This window comes from Bombus flavifrons, chromosome 7 (assembly GCF_040668555.2).
Source record: "Bombus flavifrons isolate JBK064 chromosome 7, iyBomFlav1_principal, whole genome shotgun sequence".
NCBI classification, from domain to species: Eukaryota; Metazoa; Arthropoda; class Insecta; order Hymenoptera; family Apidae; genus Bombus; species Bombus flavifrons.
In genome coordinates, this window is record NC_138448.1 from 11,165,484 (window position 1) to 11,191,624 (window position 26,141).

The window sequence follows — 26,141 nt, forward strand, 5'->3', positions numbered from 1 at the left end:
TAAAAGTTGTTTATTATAAATTATTATAAATTTATTATAAATTAACGTCTTGAATAAGACAAAAGGTATTGTATTGTCGATAAAAGACCAGTTAAGCCGCGTTTAAACCTATTTCTCGGATCAATTCATATAGCAGCATGGATAATATTCAAGTACATATATACTTTCGAACGTAATAACGGTGTGAGCGACCTCTGGAGCGAATGAAGTTTGGAATATTTTGACAGATTCGTATGGTACGTTACGACGTCTTAAGTAACACCATGAGCAATATTTTTTCCATTCGTTCTATCGTTCTGCTTCTGTCATATTACGTTCGTTCTGTTATGTTCTTTCTATATTTAACATCTCTTTCGTATCCATTTTCGTGGAACCAGTTGGTTATATATTTGCGCGATAAACATAATGCAGTTAGTGTCAGTGCTTTGAAAATTGTGTTTGGTCATCTATCATCGGTAGAACTCGACGAATGGCGTTCAGCTAATTTCGTAAGTATTCTTATGAAATTTTGAGGGCACACAACATGTCTTATGCTCTTTTCCGGTTTAATGTGCAAATTTTATTATTTTCACGGCACTCATTTTCATATCAACTATACCATTGGTTAATTCTTCTTAGCTTAAAAATGTTGGTTACTTCGTTTAGATATTTGCAAATAAGTTGAATATATTTCATGTAATTGATATACTTCTGGTAAAAATATTGAAAATATTGGCCAACAGAGACAGCCTATATGTACCTATCATAAATACGTTTTATTTACTATATGGTTTTATATTTATGGAAGAAAATGATGAAATTAATTGCTTGATTTTCTTTTCTTTCGAAATATTTAAATTAATTAACGACGCTACCTGCTGCAATTCTTTATCGATTCGTTTCTACATGCAATTTTTCTTTTTTCTCACGGTAAAAACTAACTTATAAGAGAAACTTTCGTTCACAATTTATCAAACACTCATAGTTCTAATTTTATTAAATTTCTTTTGCAAATCATAGGTGTTTAATTTACTTCGAAACTTTCTTATACAATAACCTTTAAATAAAACAAGAGCGTCGTTGTGATACGTATCAAGATCGAAATATCTGTCATTCAAAAGCTCCAATTTACTATTTTCGAATTCTATGCAAAATGTGTCAAGTTCCTCATAGCTTTGTAGTGAACGTAAAGCAATATACACGGATCTAATGAAACATTTACGAATATTTAATCAACAAGTGGGATAACGTATTTTGATGTCAACCATATAAAACTATATTTCAGCATTAACTGCCATGCTACTTGTATTCGACCACTTTGTTTCCTATTTTAAGGAAATCGAAATTTTTGAAACAAGTTTTTGATATTTCAATTAGATAGTCAGTGCGTTGAAATATTCAAAAATTTACTCGTAATGCCGCAGTGATTAAAAAGAAAACGGAGAAATACTTTACAAGGTAGTTGCAAGTACAATTATAGTTATACATATAGCATGTAACGCTTCTCGAAGATATACCTGCAGAGTGGGCCAAAAGTCGTGGTGCATCGGAAAAATAGGATGAACGAAATTGAGAAAAGAAGAGGAAATAAATCGGAAGTGTAGATTTTTCAAAATAAACTTTCGTTTCATAGAGTACTGTAATTTCAAAATTCTGCTTTAAGACTATTATACATACATTGTATATCGTTTGGTAATGAATTTTAGATTGAAGGCTACCGTAAAATAGTAATTTTTAAGTTTTACTTTAAAGCTTTTGTATTTTGATTTAAAAATTATTTTAAAGAGGCAAACCCTATTTTGTAATATTTTTTAATCGACACTCTAAATTATTAGCTTTTCCATACTCTTAAATTTATTTTAACCGGTTTTATTTTAAAACTATGTTACTAATTATTAGATAATCAAATTTTGTTTAATAATATGGTTTTTAACTTAATTTGATCAACACCGTAATTTATCGTTAATGCTATATTTACTGTCTTTAAATAATTTCTGTAATACTTTCTCTAAATCAAGAACAAAGGTAGTTTAAAATATTATCCAAGCCAAAAGTTCTTATCGTGTCCGAATACATCTAACAATCAACGATTAAAGAATAAAATAAATGTTGAACAACTATTATACAAAGAGAATATTTTCTTCGGAATAAGAAGATTATCCTGTTCTTTGCTGCACCAGGATTTTCAAATATATTCTCTGTACTCGAAGAGGTGGAAGTTGTTGATTTCTCCGCAGGAATTGTCTGTGAAACATAGTGCCTTTCTAGCCACTTAGAGCGAGAGACGATTAACAATGTAGCACGCATAGTGCAAACGATCATTATTAAAAGCACCTTACGCTTTGTCGACGATATTGCAAGATCTAATGATAAACATTGAATGTCGCTGTTCACTCTTTGCTTCGCGAATAATTTTCACGCAGGGCAAAGTACTTGTTCTTTGTCTTCCCGCTTATGGTTTAAAAACTGTAAAATCGCGCCGAGGATCGAGCAAAGCGAATGTGTTCGAAAAAAGGGAATCATATTAGATAAATTTAAAGTACGATCATCTAATAGAATTTTGTCGAGATTTACAGGCAATCAGCTCTAATATAATTTTCTCAAGACTTAAAGAACTTTGATAATGATACTTTTTGAATAACCATTAAACCAGAGGTTTTTAAACCACACTGTTCAAAATGATTGAAAAGTACATGATTCTAACAAATAACATTCAATTCCTTAAAACTTATTTCAATAAACTTGAACGAAGAATATATAAGATGGAACTATATACAAGGTGGTTGGTAACTGGTGGTACAAGCGGAAAGGGGGTGATTCTACGCGAAAAAAGAAGTCGAAAATATAGAATAAAAATTTTTCGTTTCAGACTTTGTTTTCGAGAAAATCGACTTTGAATTTTCGCTCGGTACGCATGCATTTTATCACGTCTCGTTATAACGAATCTCACTGTAAATCGTTGTCTCGATGGAAAAATTAAAAAAAAAATTTTTATTCTATATTTTCGATTTCTTTTTTCGCGTAGAATCACCCCCTTCCCGCTTGTACCACCAGTTATCAACCACCCTGTATATATATATATATATATATTCTGAATGTATATGGTGTAGCAAATGACGTTATATACATACATATATTGAAGAGACTAATGCATTGAATATTTGATATAACTTTTCGACTTGTATATAGCAAATTTAGTTTAGGTGTGCAGTGTGTATATAGCATTATTTCTATAGCTATTGAGATTGCACAAAAATTGTTCATATAACGAGTAAATGTGAAGGATAAAAGATATCATCCACACTTGAAATCTTGATAAACATGGTAAAGTTAATAAAGATATTCGATAAATTATTGTTCAAACATACACTTCATATGCATCTTAAAATACTTAATAAATATAGCGATAATATATAATTATAAATATAGAGATGTATATCTACAGAAGACACGTATATCGATGGTGAAATTTTTATATCTAACAATTTCAATAAAAGACTCAGAAATTAGTTCATCGAATCAAAAGAAATTCGATATTTCAATATCTCATGAATGAGAAAACTTTCGAAAATTTTGTCGCTTTTTCAATAGACGAAGAATTAATAGCCATGTATAACATAACACGTAACACTTTCTCTAAACTTTTTAAAAATAGTGTAACTTTTTAATCCTCTTGAATAGTGTGCACACGCGTAAATTATACTTACCGCACGTAGTACTAACAATAAAATTTCAAATGGACTTTGTGCTCTTTCTTTTCTTGAAAAAGCCGATCCTACGATAATTCTAGTGCCTTACACGAGAAGTGTTTCATTTTGAAAAAAGAGATAGCTGCGTAACGACACTACCGTTGCAACAATAACGCAAAATTTCTATTCGAATGGTGAAACTAAAATTATCTTCACTCGCCAGTTTAAAATTAACACATTCTGAGAAAAATATTTCCCGAGCTGGTCTGTTGCGTAAGGAAGATATAGCTTGTCGATCGAATAAAATAGAATAGAAATAGCCTGACTTAATAAATTTTCAGGGTTTACAAAATTGACTTTCCATTAGCAATACAATAGCACGATTCTAGTCAATATACAATAGTTTTGAGAATATGCACATCCCGTTTATCAGTGTTAAAACTTCTGAGGGAGAAAAAAAAACTATCAGAAAAGCTATTACACGTGTAACCAACTAATTTGTATTTCATTTATATTTAAGCGAAATAACGATTCGAACCGATTTTGTAGAAGTTGGTATATTTGCAAAGGTTACAGGAAAATAATGAATTATGTATTCTGCTCCAAAATCTGCTGATTTTTATTTCAATTGAAAAATTTGAGAAAAAGCGAGACGAGAAACTCTGAAAAGTGTGCTTAAATGTTCGAATCTGACTGTCGTGTAATCGTTTACTGCATTAATACTAATTTAATTACATTAATAATACGCGTTAATTATGCATAGAATCAAATAATACAAGAATTAATGCAATGGAAAAACTGACAACGTAAATGGAAAAATTGGTCGAAACAGGGATCGAGATACGTCGCAAATTATTATACAGAATCGATAAGACTTTTATCAACGTTTTAACAATAATTTTTAAAGATACAGAGTAAAGATAATTCCTTAGTGATTTTTCGGATTATTCAATTTTCCATTTGCCAGCAGAGACGTTTTAGTGCTTATGAATGGGAGTGTATATACAACTAATTACGTACTATGTATTTAATACGTAAATTTAACACATACTTGTTTGTGTATAAGCGTTTGTATATAAGCGGACGCCCAAAAATGCTTCATAAAATCGTATTTTCTAACGTTGCGAGCAAAGGCATTATAGGTTGTGAAGACAAATTAAAATATTTATTCAGGCTATATTCACGCTTTTTGGATGAACAATAGCGAACGATTATGTTGGCACAGTGTGGTTAAAAATTATGGAAATTATTATTTAATGATGAAAAAATTTGTACAATTATTATGAATGAAAAAATAAAAGAAAAATATGCGAATTGAAAGGTGATAGGTTTCCATTCTAATGTTTTCAAAAATTTCTCTGCTTACGAGAAATACGACCCTTCTTAAATTAGTTTTAGTTAAACAATGCGTAAAAATTAAGAATGAAAAATTATTTCTTAAGCGAGCTTTAGAACGAATACGAACGTGAATTTGATAAGAAAGAAAAGAGATTTTGCAAATAATTTTGCTTCGCTTTATCAAACATTTTTTGCTTCATGAATCTCATTGCGACAATTATATTCTAATTAAGATAAGTTGTATCATAAATGATGTAAATAAAAAAAAAACAACAGTAGGTCCAAATAATTGACTAACAGTTAATTTAAAAAAGAAAAACCTTGAATGGTGAATATTTTAATTCACGAATAAAATAGTTTGAACCGAGATTATTCAAAAGTATTTGAATACAGAATTTGCAATTTTTATAATAAAAAACTTCAAGGTTTTTACTAGATCAATCGTTTCGCAGTGCTCCAATGTAAAAAGCATGATGTATATATGTATTTGTTGTCTGTGTAAAAAAAAAAGTATTTAACAAATTGTTAAAGATAACGTAAAATGTTATTTAAAATAATACTGCAAACTCATCGATATAGGCAAACGATATAGGTGCGTTACATTTTTAATGGCAATATAATTAACATTATTTTCAATGAATCTCTTGAAATCTGTAATTTACTGAGAAGAAAACTCACACCAGGTTTTTCATTTAGATGAACGTGGATCGAGGGTAATAAGTTACAAAATGTTGTACATTCGATTCTATTTGCGAAATAAAATTTATATAAATAACAGGCTTAATTTAACGTCGTTGTAATTTTTATCATTTTTATCGCATAGTTTCTTGGTATAATTGTTCATTCTTAAGTAAACGATTTCTTATTAAACAATCGTACGATGCCGTAATTGTTTCATATTAATTATTTTTCAAACGAATAACTATATCGTTCCCGAAACCTTTTGATGGAATTGAAAATACACGGTATGACAAAGTGTTTTTAATACATTGAAATTTTAAGTCACGAAACTGCGAACATGTTACAACTTTCCCTTGATCGATAAAAGGAATCATTAAAATGATATATATATATTGTATATACAGCAAACGCGTCTTCAACATTTATACAGCGATCCAATGTAAATGTATATAAAAGTGCTCTACAATATGCTGTAGTATATAAAAAAGTGATTTCCTATAAAAATAATCGCGGTAAAAATAAATATTTTTTAAGAATCAGCGAGCTGTTGAATTAACGAACTAACAGGAAACTCAATAGAAAAATACGTTTACTGGATAAAAATTTGTTTTATTGTATTTCTTATTATTGTTAATAAAACGAATAATAATGAATATTGATAAAATTACGCAAGACCTCAAACTACGAAGACAAATTATTTATATGATCTTAAAATTAAAATTAAAATTTTCCATCTTTCGAACAGCATAGAGAAGAAAATTTAATCTACTTATAAGAAATCACTTCTTTTTCACTTATACCACTTATTTTGGAATATACCGTATGTAGACGTACGATTGCGCCAATAACGATACTAGCAATGTTATTATTACTATTATTATGATTATTAATAATGGTACAATAATACCGAATATGAATAAAAGGGTTTGTAACGAGAATTATAATTAGTAGGTGTAATAAAGAGTAATAGAAATATTGACTAAGAGCGGCATTGTAAAGAAGAACAATGGTATTATTAGTCATCTCTTTGAGAGCTCGTAATGCTATTTTCAATATAACTGTATTCAATAATAATAAGCAGAGTAATGATACTTACGGCGATGATTATGTATACAGAACTGCAACAGAGTTCTCGCCTTTCATTTTTACGAAAGAAAGAAATATATGAAGCTGCAAATTTTTACGTGACTTTGTTACTTAATTTACCTTTCGGCTACCAAGCAACAATATTTCTTCCATTTTTATCAGGTCGTCGTGACAGATGGAACGACCGAATTCTTAGCAAAAGAACAAACAACTTTCGACATTTATCTCAATTTAAGTTAGTTAAAATATTAATACTTCTCATTTATAGAGCTCGAACATCGGTAAAACAAAGGTTTTATTACTATCACGAATGAATTTTTTATTTTCTAGACGCGTATGTCCTTTTACACGAATAAAGAGGAAAATGTGGGATGGAAAAGGATTAATACAGAAATACAACGAGTGACAAATTGTTTAAAAAATTTAAACTCCTCTCGCATCTATTCTACATTGATCTTTCATTTACTCGTACAGCACATTTTCGTATATACATGATTATAACACACTTCATTCGTACAGACAAAACACGCATACATTGTAACGCTAGACAATACTACGCTATCTTTTGTAATAGGAATAATAAACTTGGAGTTTAAAAACGTCGTCCCAAATTAGAAATGTTTCGCTTCTTCCTATACATTCTCAATTTCTATTTAGACATAATTATTATTCAAGCACAGTAGTTATGAATTTGTGGAAACGACTGTCAAGTATCAATTATCTTTAACAACGTCTTTCTTTGCTCCTTTGATTATAAACTAATGACATTTAATGGAGTAACTGCAAACTTCTTAAACTTGGAATAAAAGATATCGTTCTAGAAGACGTTCTTAAAAGAAATTCGAATAACTCGATCTCCACTTCTTGTAACTGCTTCTGAAGAAACGATAACAGAGAATGAACAATATATTAATACTAGCAGTCATCAAAATATTATTTATGCAAATAACGTTAATTACTATTATAATAATGAAGAAGAATGAACTGATAAAATACTGTCCGTGTAACGTAATCGCACAATTATTTAAATATTCGTTCGAATGATGTTCGTGCGAATTGGAAAAGTCTACAGTTCAGAGAAAGACAGTTCGACGACACTTTGTACAAAAATAATAGCTACAGACACGAACTATAGCCTATAGTTTATTCAAATATATGCATAATTGAACGTCGGATGAAATCAAGTCAAACTGTCTCTCATTGATGTTTTAGAAAAAATACTGGCTTCACGTGTACAAAGGGTTTAATTTGTTGGAATGTACGAAATGATCAAATGTTGTAATAAGCGTATTATTCGCGTCTTTTCTCATTCCTTTACGGGGAAATGTTCAACTCTTTTTCTGTGGAAGAATCAATGCCAACAATCCTCCAACTGAAAGTAATCGAACGGTTAATTATTATTAATCAAACTTGATTTGGTATAAGGAAAAAAGGCAAATGAGCAAAGGAACTGGACAAGTTGAAAGGAATAAAAACGTTTACTTACAGATCACTATACTGCCGACCAAAAAGATTGGCACCTCGCAGCTAATGTCGAGCAACATTCCAAAGGCTAAATTGCTGGCGATCGCGCCAATTCTGCCAAAACAGGTCATCATACAAATCGCAACGGCGCCTACATGCGTTGGAAATATGTCAACCACTATGCTGCTGATCACGAAATTTGCTGTGACTATCATCAACGAGAACATGCAGCTCACCATTAAAATTTGCAAGGAGGACTCGACGAAGTATATCGCGAAGCCAAACATTCCAGCTAACAACATGGTCGTTACTGAAACAGAAAGGAATCGTGCAATTTTTAAATGAAACCTCGCACGCTTTTCCCGTCTAATTCACTAAATTCGTTTCAATGTAAATATTTCAAATTTACCTGGAATTGTTCGTCGGCCAACACGATTTGCCAAATATCCAGATACGATGTTGCCAAGCAAGCAAAATGCGTTGATCGTCAATGAATTGATGAAAACCATCTCGTCCATGTTAGATGAACAATTAGTCTCAGTCGTCGAGTTAATTAAAACGTTCGTTGAATTAAGCGAAATATTTGACGCTGGCGTCACAGTAGCTTGCAGGTCACTTTCTTGGATTAGTTTACAAACGCTTACACTTCGATTGGGATGTAAATGTTGGTAGCTTTCAAAACGATTGAACAGCTCTGGTAACCATAAACCGAATCCATAGTATCTGAAAAATTATAAGATGCATTTTATTTAGTAGAGGATATAATAACGTAATTGATCAATTACAAAATTCTAGACAATCTATTTAGTAGATTAAGATATTGAATTTTTCATTAAATTATACAGGGAATTCCACAGGTTTCTATACAAATATTTAATATATATATTTTTCCTGATTTTTATGTTAATTAGCGTGAGAAACGTCTGTTTAATTCGAAAATCAAATAAGAAGACGTTCTATTAATATGGAATTGATTAACAATATATCCAATCTCAAATTACTTTTTTCTTACAGGAAATAATCTAATTGTTTGATATTATTCGTATTTCTGCTTACTCTGTTTCTATCTATAAAATATGAGAATATGCAATACTATGACAAGTATTTTGTATCACAAAATTGTAGCAAATATCACAAGTGCATTAAGATTGTTAACAGGCTAGAATTTAATTGAAGTGTGGCAAGATTGTATCCGCTATATGATTTATGAACAGCTTACCCGCACATATTCGCAAAGTAAATAGTCCAACAGAGAAGCGCGTATTTCAAAAGTGGCGGTGACGCAAGCGAACGCATCTGTTGCCAAATATTTTTCAGCAATTCCATTAGTACTCTGGACGCGGAGAAAGACGTATTATTAACATTATTAATATTCATCGTATCATCGGACAACAAGACTTTTACCTGAAACACAAGTACAACATCGTTAGACACGAATTTATTCCCTTCGTCATATTTTTACATATACATGGGTGTTCGGCTACAGGTGTCAAGAAATTCAACCAGTGATTCTTGAAGTTGAAACAAAACGAAGATCAATAATAAAAAAGATCGCGTTTTCGGCTTTGGTTTTTGGTTACTGACAATTCAAAAATCGGCTAAAATGTCCCTGCATGCGAGCAAACCTCCTTACACGAACAGAAGGAGGTCAGCCTAAGCAGCGGGGCGCACAGTGATCCTCAATCCCAACGACACATGGGCGGCAGCTTACCTCGTACAAGTCGTAGAGAAGACCATCGTATTCAGAGATTTTAACGTACCGTAATCGTTGAGTTATATTGCAAAATGTCTTTGCGCTGGATATAGTCCTATTGCGACATTTTTCGGCGTATAAACATCGCGCTTTTGCGCTATTACCGTCCGCCGCATCGTAACAGATGTACGCGTCCGAAAGTTCTCTAAATGTATACATTTTATAATAAATATGGCTACAATATAAATACTGCTACACTGCATACAACACTCACAACGTACACAACATGCTCAGTATATACTCAACACACTACGGCACACGCAATACAACCAAGTAACGCTCTAACTTAATATTTTCAGTTCTGTGAAAGTTTTTCGTCGGTCGTCGAAACGATTCTGTCCATTCAAAACTGTTCTACTCTCTTGCTTCAAGATGTGTAAAACATGGAAATGTAGTTCTGGGGAGTTCATTCCGAACTCTTTGCCAATGCTTTCACCTTCTTTGTATAACTCGGAATTATCCAGCTACAGTCATAAAATTTGAGAAGTTCTTTTTAAAAGCAGGGATGTGGTATTGAGGAAGCGAACAGACTGTACACCAAATGTGTTTAAAAAATGTGCAAACCTAACTTGCACAATCTTCGAGCTTCACATAGCTATAGTTTTGTTCTTGATTTTCGCCTTATTTCGGCTTTAAGAATCACCCTTTAAATTTACTGACACCTGTACCCGAACACCCTGTATGTTTAATATTCTCTACTTTGATAACGAAATAAAATTAAAAAATTAAAAATCACAATGTATGTACTTTAAATAGCCGTAGTAATTTTGATAAGAATATTTGTCAATAAATAATATTGCCTTAAATTACAAAATAGGCGATATTTAGAAAAATAGAAATTGAACAATTGAAAGATTAATTAATTTATCAATTGTTAATTTCGTTGATAGCAAATGTGATGGCGATGCTGATTCGATAGTGTCTGTGCTTTCCTTTGCAATTTTTGCTATTTGGTATGGGTAATGTTGTTAATTTCAAAATTATTAAGTTGCATCGATGCTTACGGGATAGTCGTCCTCGTTACGGCCAGTGTTTATCGCGTAGATTTTTCGTAAAATTGCCAGTGCTTCGTCCGTTTTTCCCTGAGAGACCAAAAATTTCGGACTTTCAGGATATCTAGTCGCGATCAAAGTTACCATTAACGTTGGTATTCCAATAATAGCCAGAAAGAGTCGCCAAGAATTATACAACATGCCATTGAATCGAAGGGATATTGGCAGCGGTATGATAATCCAAGCCAAACCTAACAAACAGAAAGAGTCCTTATATAGTTTCATAATAATTTCTATGTGTAACATATTTAAGAAATATTGTTATGAAATTCTTCTAAACATTTGATCAATGTTCTTTCAATTAGATTATTACGCACCAAGAACATTAACTAAAAAATTTAATATTAAATTTGTTAGTTAATTATTTAATTTTATTTATTATTATTATAATTATTTATTATTTAAATAGTAGTACTAGTAAATAAGTGTTTTACAACACTGTAAACGATTCTTACCAGGCAATATCAACCACGATAGGGTCCAGAAGAATCCTACGTAACAGATAGTTTTTACTCTATGTTTCGCTGCGTGGAATTCACCAAGATATGTATAGACTAGAGAACCAGGAGCACCCATGCTAAAGCCAAAGAGTAATTGTTAAAAAATAATATACATAAATTATACTAAATAATATTAACATATAACACAAAATCCTTTTTACAAGTTCATGCGCTTATTACGAACACGCGACTTGTGTAAAAGTCGTATTAATTTTACGAAGCGATTACAAAAATTCATATATTATCGAGATTGCAAGGAATAATACAAAATAACGAAAGATATATCGTAGATCGAAATAAACTTTAATTTCGTATTTCTTTTTCTTTTTCTTTTTTTTTTTGCGGTTTTATTATATGTGAAAATGAGCACGATACTATGCACTGACTAGATATATAATGTGATATTTATTACATAATATGTAATATACTTACAAGAATCCACTGAGTGCTCTGAAAATTAACAGCACTTTAAAGCTTTGAGAGAAACTTCCTCCAATTGACAAAATACTGTCACTTAATAAAGTAAGGAGGAGAATATATCTCCTTCCGTAGGCATCTGCAAACACTCCCCAGAAAAGGGAACTTACAACTCCGCCTAATGAAAGAAAATATCAGGTTAAATTAAATGTGAACTAAATACCAATAAATACCATAGCAATATCATCACAATATTACGATGATATTAACATGATTCTATCTTTTTACAGTTCGTAGTTTAGAGGATGTAAATTGGTAAATAAGAAAAACAATGTTATATTGTACTTTACACTATTTCTTTCTATAAGTTAACTTTTCGCAGTAAGTTTGTTTTAATATTCAATTGATAGAATCGATAGAATACAATTGTTTTCGATAATTCATATCGTATTTGGGTATTTTCTTTTCAAAGAAAACTTGATTACGAAAGTATAATTGATTGTTATAAAGTACAAATTTCGTATTTTGAACGTCCTAGATCATGTAGCAACTTTTGTCTTCGACGAATACTATATGCAAGGAAAGATTAATCGACTTTAGTCGTACAAGCTACGAGTGGGATGTTATATAAAAAACTGCTCTTCAACTTTCCTAATGAAATAAGTGCTATCTAACGTGTCTAATACATTGCAATAAATGTACATAGGTAGTTGGGATATCGTAGTATTTTTATGTTCCTACTAAATAATTTGAACGTCTTTTTACTATTGTACTTGGCAATCACATTTTGTTGCATTATAAATAATATAATCATTTTACACATCTAGTAGATCGTAAAATGTTTTATTTCCAAGTATTATCGATAATGCTGTAGTTTTTCTGAATTAAATTGCAATTGAATTCGAATTAAATTTCCAATTTGTGGAAATACTGAAAACGAATAATGCAATAATGCAATAATGCAATTGAATAAAATTAAAAAATCATAAATACTTTACTTTTCCATTTTTACTTAATCCATTTGCTAAAGGAAACAGAAAAACGAAAACGTTTTTAATTATCTTTTTTCTATGTGAATCCTAACCATTTTAATCATTCGCGTAAGGGATCAAATTTGATTTTCCAATGAAACAAAGCTGTTACGAATGAACATAGGACGAAGAAAAACCTTTGTGCAAAACGTTCAGTAGCTTGTAACTTCTTCAATTCTCATTTCGCTATATTGGACAAATTATACGAAAGAATTTGAAGTTTCTTTTATATGTTCGAATGATTTTAAAAAATTAAATAATCTTACGTTTATACTTCTTTTGTTTCCGCAAGTTCCGAAGCTTCCGGATTTCAACGACACATTTAAAAAAAAACATTATCTACATATTTCACAGCCGGAAGATTAGAAACTCGGAAATAAATCTAACGGTTGCACGTTTGTTTTTGACACGCGCATTCTTAAAATAAAAATACATGATTGTGTTGATACCTAAGAGAAAGGCGACGTTCAGAAGACCTTTTTGTTCAGAACTCAAATCGAGATCACACTCTGCGGATGGTAAAATGTACGCGTTTATTCCGTTCTGACAACCAACGCAGAGGAACATTGCTCCACAGAGTAATACGAAGCCATAGTGGAATTTTCCGTACCCTAAAACCGTAAATTAAATTTCCCATTAGTCTTTTTGCCGTTTGAAGTGGTCAAATTAATTAAATACTAACATGACGTTGAATATCTGCTCGTGTAATTAACTGTATATAAATCTAGAAGTTCTCAGAATTGAAGGATTAATACACTGTGAATGTGGAAATTGTAGAAAATGTAGGATTATAGAAAATTAATTGCGGTAGAGTATATTAATAATTTCTGGTTACAGTGTTATTATTTAAATTTGTATTAAAGATCCGTGTATATCGTTTTAATGAACGTAAGTGAATAACAAAGTAAATGGAAAATAATAAAAAATGAAGCAACAGAGAAACAAAAAGAATAATTCGTACCACACAGTTTGATGGCTTTTTCGAAATCTGCAGCGCTTTCCTTGCCTGCATTGTTCTCTGAACAAACAAAAAACACATACGTATATTAGACATTTGTATTAAAAGAATTCAGTAAAAAATAAATATATGTAGTATATAATGTTGTATACATTGGGAATATTTTGGTTATATTAAATATATAAGTTTTCAAAAAATATTTTTATGAATTAACTATCTACCTATAATTGTTAACTTTTATGTGTGTTTGAGAAAATAACCACAATTTAATATTTCCATATAAATTAACGCTGTTGTGGCAATATTTATATTATACCAGTTTAATGATCACCTTCGATTTAAGTCACTATAACGAATATCGAGGACATGCGTTCCATATCGATGCTATGACAATCATTATTTTCATAAAAATGTTATATAAACTTATGATTTACTATTACGTGAATAGGACACGGTCTCCAAGTTGTATATTCACAATTGATCCAACTAACAATTTTGCAAATATTATATCTTATTATTTGATTATTTATACTGTTACTATTAAATATACAGTATAAGAACCTATGTCAAAAAAGATGATGATATTTAGTGGCAGGAATATTTATTTTTAACATAAATTGTTTTAAGAGTTACTTTGATTATCTTTCTTTTTTTTCTAAAAATGTTATAATACAATTATACACGATTTATCACAAACTGGGCTATTTTTTTAAATATTAATCAAGAACAGAAAGTCATAGAAAAGAGAATATCTTTTCTTTGTTTTCACGAGAAAGATAAATTTTAATAGAGAAATCTGTGTTCTCAGATATTAAATCACATTCTTATAGATATTTACAAAAGCTTAGAGCTTTAAAACAAAATCTTCTAGATAAATACAGGTACTATATACAGTTTCATTTATTTACCTCGAGAAAGATAAATTTTAATAGAGAAATCTGTGTTCTCAGATATTAAATCACATTCTTATAGATATTTACAAAAGCTTAGAGCTTTAAAACAAAATCTTCTAGATAAATACAGGTACTATATACAGTTTCATTTATTTACCTCGAGAAAGATAAATTTTAATAGAGAAATCTGTATTCTCAGATATTAAATCACATTCTTATAGATATTTACAAAAGCTTAGAGCTTTAAAACAAAATCTTCTAGATAAATACAAGTTCTATATACAGTTTCATTTATTTACCTCGACCTTCGAAAAAAAAAAAAAAATATATATATATTTGTATCGTTTCTCCACTTAGCCCTCCAATTAAAGTCAATATTGTGTAAGGTGAAATTTATCATACACAGAGCGGAATATCGCCAAACAGAATTCTTGACATTCTACCGGGTCGTTTTTAATTACCATTAGCACAATCAAGATAGTGACACCAGCAATTGATGGTAAATGCACAGTAAATGAAGTCCATTAAATTTGTCTTTACGAAAGGTCGACATAACTTTAGCTGTAAAAGTATCTTCAGATAAGACTGAACGACAGCTAGTATATTACATGTTTTATAAAAATTGTTAATCCCAAGAAAAGTAAATCAAACGTAGAAAATGATTTAAAACAATTCTTTAATAATTTTATTCACACACACGAATCACATTTTTCAATTTTTCTGGATAGAAATACGTGAATCAATAAAGTCACGCGCAATTTGGCTTATGATAAATATAGTAAATAACAAACAGACTATCGAAAATAATTGTAAGATCTCGTGCTTGGGAAACGAGCCAAATACCAGAAAAGAGGACAGCTGTATACTTAACCTGCATAAAGTTTTGCTAAATAGTTAGTACTATTATTAGGTATGTTGACATCTGATATATGTATATAGATACTGTGAATAATCCTCTAAATTAGTTATGATATTTGTCTAAATTTCTTAACTCACCTATATTGCATATATTTATCGATCAATTATCGTGTCAATACTGTCAGCCTAAAATTAAATTAATTCTATCGAATATTACAAAGAAGCAACTCTATATTATATCTAACAATTTTGAAATCCAACATTCCTTTAACGTGGAAAATTTATCTCTTTGCACATTTATTGGGATATTTGTTTAAAACTCCTTCGTCTTTCTTTGAATCTTAAAGAAACTAACGTTGGGCGTTGGTCGTCGCTACTACGATGGCGCATGCTTTTCCATTCGCATAACAATAAATTCCGTTCGCTTGTGCTTTTTCATCCTTTGGAGATCACAAGACGAATCGAAAACACGTATCCCCTTTCTGTTCATTGTATAAAAGCTTACTTCGCAAATAGCTAATTTGAAGTACGAACAATGCAACTGTGTTAACATTTCTATATTAGATCATCTCTTAACCGCTTGATAACAATGGTAAGTCACGTTGCAAACATCGTAGAAACAGTAAGATCTATATCTGTCATAATCTTCTACGAAAATATGTACGTGCATCCTTATCCGTTCTTAGTACACTCGCATTAATTAATAGACAATTCGTTAAGATAACACCAACGATCGCTAGTTGACGAAAAATTATTGACGAAGAAGATTTCAGAGAATTCATGATCATTCTGTTACGGGGAATTTCAAACCGCGAAGGCAATTCTAATTAAAATTTCTATTAAATATCTTATTCGATATCGCTGAATAGATCGAGCGTAGGTGTTTTGATAAAAGAAGAAAAGTTATACGAAGAAATATGGCTTTGTTCAAATATTTTTCAGCAATCAGCCAGCTTAGAAATCGAATCAATGAAGTGACGTAAATCGATCGATTGCTAATATAAACGGCAGATAAAATGATAATGAAAAGAAATAATTATATTCTAACATTTCCTCTATCGTACCACCTGTGGCATATTCAAATACGACGGATATGTCTGCAGATCGACCCCCTGTACTTTTTGACAAAGACACGAACAAACAGCAGGTTTGGATCGAAATTACAGCAACAAAGGTTGAAGGAAGTAATTATTGTGACTTCAACAATAATTACTCCGATGTTGTTTCGCTTGATTATACCGCTATACAGGAACATGACTTTTATGCAGCGAATACGAAACGAAACCAATTTGATTTGTCGTAAATAGATACAGTACCGTTGCCCATAACTATTATTGGTCGTGAATTTGTCAGAAAAATCGGACAAATTTTACATTATTTAGCGTTTTACATTTACAAAGCGTATGCCAATGTAGTAGCAGATTTATAAGAAAATAAGTGAAAAGTAGAAGCAGTAGACAGCATCCAATTTTTACTGGATATCAATAATCGTAATTGTCCTAACACTTGTAATAAGCGTAAATGAAAGATCATACATTTAAGAAAAATGTAACTATTGTTAAATAGAAAATGATCGCTACTTTGGGGGGGGGGGGGGAAGGGAAGGAAGCGAAACGATACGATTGAAGTAGAAACATTGTGCTAGAAATTTGAAATCTGTCCGTGACACAACCTGTTAAATATTTCGTATACGTATAAAGTTTTGTTTCAATAATCTCGATTCGATAATTCAATATTTATTTCAGAGAATAGTTTAGTACGATCGAGAGCAAAATTTCTTCTTTATCAAATTCAAGCTTCTTCGAAAGACACGTAGTTCGGTTAAAGAATCTCTGGCTAAGAGGATATCGAATCTTTCATAACTCATTCTTTGCATTTTTAAACGATAAAGATTAAGCGAAATACATAATTATCTAAATACAGGTGAAAAACGAATAGTAATGTTAGCTATGTAATTTAACAAAATGATGAACTATTAAAAAACGACGAACCTTAATGATGTACAGTATAATATGTACACAATAGTTAGAAAAGTTTCACGATTTTGATAACGTTTTCATCGATGATGCATAACGTTCAATCGTGCGTCTTTTCATCAACAATACCTGTCATTGACGTAAGAAAGCAGAGTCGATCAATGACGTAGGTAACCCTGGTATCGTATAATACGATACATTTAAAGTAAAATATTTGATTATGGAATTTAATTTATTCTACGTAAATTTGTTTTCATGGTCGGAATTGTTTTAGCTGCGGATTATCATTTTACTGTTTAGTAACAATGCAGAAGAACAAGCGATGACGCAAAAGGGCATTACGCTCTCAAAAATAACGTTCACGCGTATTTTTCACTAATATTGACAAATTCGCTGAAATGTAACATTTTCGATCGTTTACGAGAGACGTTTGGCAATTTCGAATGTTTTAAGTAAATCAGGTCAATCAAAAATTTGTCCTTTGTCATTTAAAAAAGAACTGGCAATCATAAGCCTTTTAATAATGCAATATTATAGTAATTATTTCATAATAATTACACAATTTTTCAAACAGCTTTAAACAATTTCCAAATCGTATCGTAACCAAAAATAAGATATCGATTATCAATATACTATGACATTTGATGTTTATCGGCATTTTAAATATTTCACAATCAAAATAATAAACTTGGGCACAATTTTTGCTTTGTAAATATAATTTATTAGCAAATATCTTTGCTAATAATATTTGCAAATATCTTTTAATATTTGGAGTTTTCCATCTTATCGAATTTGAACGTAACACACGAAATCATGTTTATACCTGTAAAGAGCCTGTTGCCAATATGTTATTTCTTTTGTAGTCATAAAACTTTTCTAAGTAATCTTTTCGCAGCACTGCAAACTGTTTTAACGAGATATTAATAAAAATAATAATATTACATAAAAATCGTGAAGCAGATTTAATATCAAATTTTAACTCTTGAAATAATTATCCTTCGAAGCAATGGCTATATCTACTTTTTGTTTTCATTCTGACATTTCCTATTATTATGAGCTTGCTGGCGTAGTACCAGTGGCATATATAAACGATTCTTCGGATCCGATTAAAATCTAATTAATCTTAAAATATCACAGCCATCGTTATACGTTGAAAGGAAAAAAAGCCGGGTAGATGAATTGTTTAAAAATTATTTTTAGCATACGCATATTATCTTTGCTTAATATTTATGCTAAACTATTTTGATCCCACGTTATTAAAATTCCGTACTACGATAGCCTCCTCATAAATGATCTATCTCGCACGTGAGAATCTCTTTTTCTATGTAGAACGATCACAATAATAATAACCATCATAAAATCATGCAAGAAGAAAATCGAAGAAATCAACATTTATTTAAATCTAGATAGAATATCGTACTACTAAATAATCTGCAAATTAGAAATGCTACTTTCTGTTATTCACAGAAAAACTCGATAAACTCAATAAGAGGATGATTCGACGATTTTAAACGTAAACCATTTTTAATAAAAACAAAATCCAAACAACGTCGAAGAAATTTAAAAGAATGATAAATTATTCGAAAATTTCGTAAAAACCTAAATATTTAAGAATTTCACAAATCAAATGTTCACCGAATAGTTTAGATAAATCATACTCTGGACATCGCTATATTTATTATATCTTCTTTCAATCAGTATGTCATATTTATAAATTACTCAAATCTCCCTCCAAAAATCATCTTGGATAAACTACAATATACACGGCAAATGATACTGTATTTTATAATATTAAAAAATTAAAATGAGGAAATAATCAATTACCGTATTAATTATATCCTATCAAAGCTCTGAATAATGCCCTATCAAAAATCATTGTCAACGAACGTATCTCAACATCGTTCCGATAAAGTCAAAGAAGAGTGAAAGAAAAAAATAATAAATAAAATGGCCCATTTTACTAGAAAATGAAAACAGAAGAATTGGTAGGAAATACTTACCCACTATATAGGACAAGGAGGCAACCTGATTAACCATAGCGATTAAACTTGCAACGGCTAGAACACTAGTCTTCTTTCTTGTCAAACAGCGAGCAAAGACTGCCGTTGAAAGCAGGCAGAATCTTATGTGTTACCCTCTGTAGCGCGGATGGAAAACGTTCGCGCGATCCACGGCCGCGTCTCTTTAAATATTGTCATGCGCTTGTACGATCGGCCAGGGTCGAATCCCCGCGCGATTCGCCAAGCTGAAAATCGTCTCCCCTACTTTTCGCGCCGGTGAACCTCCACGTGCAAAACTGATTTCCCATTTGTTGTATCGCCTGTTCGCATCGCCAGTGACGCACGTTGCGTTTCGAGATTTCGGCGACGAAACTCTTCGTGCATACGCAATTCGCGATCGTTCGTCAAAATGCGTAAGCGTAAAAAGTGATTTAAATTTCAAGGAAATTATATTCGCGATACAAAGTGTTCATCCTTTCTCTCTAGCGAATCAATCTTCATTCTCATCTTCGTGCATATTTGCGACTAATGGTATGTTACTCAAATTTAAACGAAATCCATTAAATAATAAATAAAATAAAAAATTTATTTTATTTGTGATTCATTTGATAATTATCGCTTCGAAGAACAAGCAAATGATAGCAATTAAGTTTGTACGAGCTTTAGCTTTACGAAACTTTGGAATATGTATAAATACCACGGTAAAAGTTGCAACATTTAGTTTGCTTCAGAGTTAGGAACTATATGTCGATTAACAGGTGTTTATCTCGTTCAAATACATACTTAAGAATTACGTTTATATAATTAGAATTTTTTTCATAACTGTAATTACGTAATTTGAGTTATTACTCAGGACTTAAAGACTCTTGTGCGAAAGCTAAACAGTGTCGATATCATAGAACGAAGGATAAATATTGATAAAAAGTACATAATGAAAATGTTCTTTGTTGCATTATCACAATTACAATTACGTTAGTATATCATAATTTTACAAGTGATACATAGTTGTTATATTAGCGTTAAATTTAAATTAGTGTGTAATGTAAGACTAATATAACATAGTGTGTACATATAATATAAAAGTAGAAAAATATTAATATTCAGCAATTTAATATTGGTATAATTCGATACATTTAACGAAAACAATTTATTAATTACATTGCAACGGGTAAAAAAATATGTGATATTGTATAATAGTTTTTTTTCGCCATTCCAATCAATTGCGGTTTTTCCAACAAATTTTTTATGTAACAAACTAATCCTCCTAACTTCTCAAAAAATTCCAAGTCTTTCGATCCAATTTTAAGCAAATTATTCAGTTTCAAAGGCTGTTGCGACAGTTTTAGAAGTCACCGTACTTACATACGACATTTCCAGTGCATGTTTGTTCGTCATGTTACGCGTCGGCCTTTCTTTAATTTTGTAAATTCAAAATTGCAAAATCATCATACAAATCGTTTAAAACATCTGGAAAATTGTCATCCGAATAAATTTACTGTTTGCGATGATGGACAAAGAGAAATCCGGAAGAAATATTGTAGGATCACGTAGTAACGAGAACGATTCTGTACAATCGTTACAAGAAATTTTCAACATGTGCACAACTAATATAAAGCTAAAAAGTGTCCTTTTCACATTTTCGTTACTGGCTCAGATAAAAAGGTCGTGACCTTTACCATTTTCTTCGGGATTTCGAAGAACAGAAATTTGTTCAATCCTCCTAACTACTTAGAACGATTTAAGTCGTTCGATCAAATTTAAAAGCAGATATTCTGCTTTAAAGACCGTGCTAATACTTATGTTCCCAATTGTATATTAATACGTATGTATAATTATAATTATAACTGAAAGTCGACATATAAAACCGATTCTGAGATAAGATTTCCAATTTTGATTGGCATCAGCAATTACATATGTCCTTTAACACAAATGTGAAGATTGGTAATAATGTTTGTGTTGGGTGCGGTTGTGTTAGGTTGGGTTTGCGAATAGGAATGAATCAATATAAGTAGGTACTGTTTTACTGTCGCGCCTTCACTACAATGGAATATGTCAGTAAGAAAGCGAAAAAAATGACATATTCTTTAAGTATTATTTTTATCATGAGTACTACAAATATATTAATCCATGATAGAATAAACTGCAACTAATACGTATTTAAATATTGATTACAAGTATAAGTGCCTTCATTATCTCATAATTATTCTAATCAATGATTATATGATTTTAAAAATTTAATAAATTAAATATCTCTGAAATTAAAAATAATCAGTATTTAATCAAGAAATGGGTATCAAATAAGAGATTTTCAAAAAATATTTAAATCTTATCATAATTAAACATCATTTATTTATTTTTCCGCTTTATTTTTTGTATAATTTTTATAACTTATCATGATAAGATCATCAAAATATCATAATTGGTGAAAAGAACGATATATTTTGATATATACTTTTTGTGTTTAAATTATATATGAAAGAATAAATTAATATGTAAAGAAGAACGAATCTGGGATAGGTGTTTAGAAGAGCAAAAAAAGATAAGTTACTAAATTTAGTTTGTATTTGCATGTCTCGCTAAATTTCTTAATGGTGAAGTTTTAATAAACTTTTAATAAAGTGAGATTATATAAAATGAATATTATATTTATGTAGTAGATATATTTCCGTATATATAGCAATGTTTCAATTTGAGGCAAATGGCCTAGTAACGTTCAATTATAGTGAATGTTTCCTCTTCTCTCTAACCTAGGTACGTGTTGTATTATTACGTAATTAAAAATTTTAGTGAGAAAGGAAGAAAAACACTATGTATTCTTATATTGACTGGAAGATGTAATTAGAGAAAACATATTTTTTAATGTAATGTAATGAATTTTATTAAAATATCTGAATGAAACTTATAATAAATTTCTAGTAATGTAATTTAAAGCAGAAAGATACAGGAGATTATTTAATTCAAAAACCTATAAAAGATCGAGAATAGTTATTTTGATAACATCAGGTAATACAGAATTCATATATATAATAAAGTTATATAGATCAAATAGGTTAGAGTAGCGCATACTTCAATGATAAAACAGTACATTTCATCTTTATATCTCAAATGAGATAAATACATTATTTCAGTATATTTTATAAAAGTATTACGTAAAAATTTCTTAACAGAAATCACTATTGTATAGTAACTTATAGAATATCGTTCTTATATAAACAGTACTATCAAATAATATTAAGAGATTAATTTAAAAGATTCTTTTTTAAATAAAATGTACAGTGTTGACAATGTCAATTAATTTTCTAAATTACTTCATTCATACTACAAATATACGATTCTTGCACACTGTTATTAAAAATAGTAACAAACATTGTATGTATAGTATCAGTACAGTATATCAGTAAAACAAATCCTTTTCAATCATATTGAGGTAAGAAAAACTTAATGCACCAATAGAATTAAATTATGTAATAAATTGTATTTTCTCTGTCCTTGAATATAAAAGTGACAATCGACGCTATAATAGAATTCTTTTATCAATGGTTAAGACTATGGTGAACTAGAACCTAACCTCATTATGAGTTTCTTGATTTTTACAATTTAAAAAGTGTAATATAATAATCTTAGTTTCTTTTTAAGATATTCTTTTGTAAATAAAATAGGTGTGACATTTCGACTTTGCTAATAACAATCTCTAAATAAAATTAATAGGTATGTGTTAATTCATACTATTTATCTGAATGTTTCTATTCTTTATAATTATATGAATTAATATTGCAGTGTTACAAAAATGCTGCAATTTAATACGGCGGCTTTTACACTAGCAACCAGGTTTACTTCTCGATTTTTATGGCGATTAAATGCATCATTAAGTACAAATACAGCAGCACTAATCTCTGAGTCTAAGACTGTTGTTAAGGTAAAGTTTTATGTTTTTTAATAAAACTCTGTAATTACATACTTATTTTATATTTGAGAAATATTTTCATACTTTACTAACAAAATAAGTGTTAATTTGTTAAAGCTTGATGAACAAATAAAGGAAATGATATCAAATATAATGACAGTTGATAAACAACACTTGAAATTTGACGAATTAAAAATAGAATTGTGTGACAATTTAAATATAAGACCAATAATTAATGAAGATATTAAAAAAGCACAAACTATAGAAGAAATACTAGAAACTGTGAGAATATCTTCTATACCTCAAGATGATATTTTGCATATTCTCAAAGCTATTTCGGTTTGGGTACATAATAATAAGAAAAGTAATTCAAGTACTACAATAAATAAAAGTTCTGTACCAAGCCAAACAGTAGTTAACAAAATAACATTTATCAATTCTGAGACTAATACTGAAGATTTTTTTTCTCAGTACTATAATCTTTCAACGTCTGCAATGATCAAGGTAAAAAGGTAAAATAACTTTTCTTTAATTTTATTTTATATATATATATATGTATATATATTTGTGATTTTATGTAGAATATAAATCAATTAGCGCAAGCAGGTGAAAGAAATGTGAAACTTTTAAATTATTTCTTTAACAATATTATTGAATATAATGAATTATTGAATACAAAAGCATGTTCAAATCTAATGTTTAGTATGAGCACTTTGAATTACTCTGATGAGGTAAGGCCAAAAATAATATTTACTTTAAGATGAAAATTAATAATTAAAAGATATATAAAAGCAGATTAAAATTTATTTTAGAGATTACTTAAAAAAATTTGTAAAGATTTCATGAAGAATGAAAATGTTTCTGATAATAAAACTAATATTGGAACAACAATATCTTTGTTAAAATCTATGGCATTTATCAGATATAAAAATAATGTATTTTTAGATCACCTATGTAGTGACATTATTAAATTAAAAAAAAAATATAGCCACACACAAATTGCAAACATTTTACATTCATTTGCAACATTAGGTTATCATTCTCAATATGTAAATGACATCATAGAGGTATGTACCATAAGAAACCTTAAGACAGTTATATTTATTTATTGCTTTGAATTTTCACTCATTTGAATGAATACATTTTTCAACCAAAAGAGGTTTAAATGCACTAAAATATAATCTTATAATTAGGAATATTTCCCAAATTCAGAGCTTGAGAAATTTCAATACTCTGCCAGATTAAATCTTGTATGGTGCTTTGCTATATTCAAAACATTGCAAAACGTACATGCTGAATATGTATTAGATGAAAAGTTTGTTTCAAAAATATTCATCTTTGGTTAGTATTTATGATTAGAACGAAGGATTTATTTTACATTGATAATAAATTGATGTTTAATTTTATTATATAGATACAGAAGGGAACAAAAACTTATCCCATCAGTTAAAATTATTAAATATCAATGGATATGCACAATATGCACTCAACAATTATTCCGGTAAGGTAGAATGTATATTTGGTATTCAAAAAGATATAAGTTAATTTACATATATTTTAACCAATATGTTTAGGACCTCTTCTGAATAATGAGATAGTATCACATATAGTAAGCAACCGTGGAAAACAAAAAATAGCGTATGTTAATGCACTAGAAGTCACATTAAAAAATATGTTGCCATCTACATCTCATTTCAAGATGAATATAAATACCAACATGGGGTTCCTTATAGGTATTTAAAAAAATATTTCATGATGTGTATTCATTAAAAATTAATATATATTAATTAATTATTATTAATATATATATATATATATATATATTAATATATATATATATATATATATATATATATATATATATATATTAAGTATAATATCATACTTAAATAACATTATAGATGCTGAAATATGTGTGGATCACAAGTTTAATTTTATTAATATGAATAGTGATAGTAAAAATGGAAATTTCATTAAGTAAGTACGAAAAGAAAATTGAAATAATAAGTAAATGTAAATTTCAATATAATAGTATTTTTAAAAATCATAAGTTAAATGACATACTTAATCCATTTTCAGGATAGCTCTATTATTAGTTGATTATTATGACATGTGTCTAGGAGATACAGATTATCAAGGATTAATTAAATTGTATAGACATTTATTGGAACGTAAAAATTATGAAGTATTAATTATACCTTACCAATATTTTGGTATAGAAGATAAAATTGCAAAGCGTGCAAGTTACTTGAGACATCAAATATTCCAAATATTTCGGAAAAAAAGCGAATATTAATATCACAAATAAATTAACTAATTATGATTTCATATTGTGTAATATTTGATAAATAAAACAATTATAGGATGTAATTATGCTTATAGTTTGTTTCTTTTATTAATATTATTTACTACTTCGTTATTTATTAATTTGATTAATTATTGATCTGTTTCTTCGATTTCAAATTTTTTTTAGTATAGAAATTATGTAATTATAGAAATTATGTAACCTAATGTACATATTTTTAAAATATGTAAATATATACATGCAAAAGTAACAAATGT

At 29.5% G+C, this 26,141-nt stretch overlaps 2 protein-coding genes across 2 annotated transcripts; one reads left to right on the forward strand and one right to left on the reverse strand.

The window, feature by feature from the left end:
* LOC138181482 (FAST kinase domain-containing protein 4) lies at window positions 1-25,875 on the forward strand. Its single transcript, XM_069116301.1, has 10 exons — window positions 1-488; window positions 23,453-23,591; window positions 23,697-24,083; window positions 24,161-24,310; window positions 24,392-24,646; window positions 24,773-24,920; window positions 24,994-25,080; window positions 25,154-25,312; window positions 25,481-25,556; window positions 25,659-25,875. The coding sequence occupies exons 2-10, from the start codon at window positions 23,463-23,465 to the stop codon at window positions 25,873-25,875; spliced, it is 1,608 nt and encodes a 535-aa protein (XP_068972402.1). The 5' UTR covers window positions 1-488; window positions 23,453-23,462.
* LOC138181740 (synaptic vesicle glycoprotein 2B) lies at window positions 7,182-19,855 on the reverse strand. Its single transcript, XM_069116860.1, has 10 exons — window positions 19,676-19,855; window positions 13,952-14,008; window positions 13,440-13,601; window positions 11,975-12,137; window positions 11,498-11,619; window positions 10,995-11,233; window positions 9,457-9,641; window positions 8,647-8,960; window positions 8,260-8,547; window positions 7,182-8,145 (listed from the first exon to the last, which is right to left on the reverse strand). Exons 1-10 carry the CDS (start codon window positions 19,710-19,712, stop codon window positions 8,102-8,104), a joined length of 1,611 nt encoding a protein of 536 aa, XP_068972961.1. The 5' UTR covers window positions 19,713-19,855; the 3' UTR covers window positions 7,182-8,101.
* Window positions 25,876-26,141: the final 266 nt, after the last annotated feature.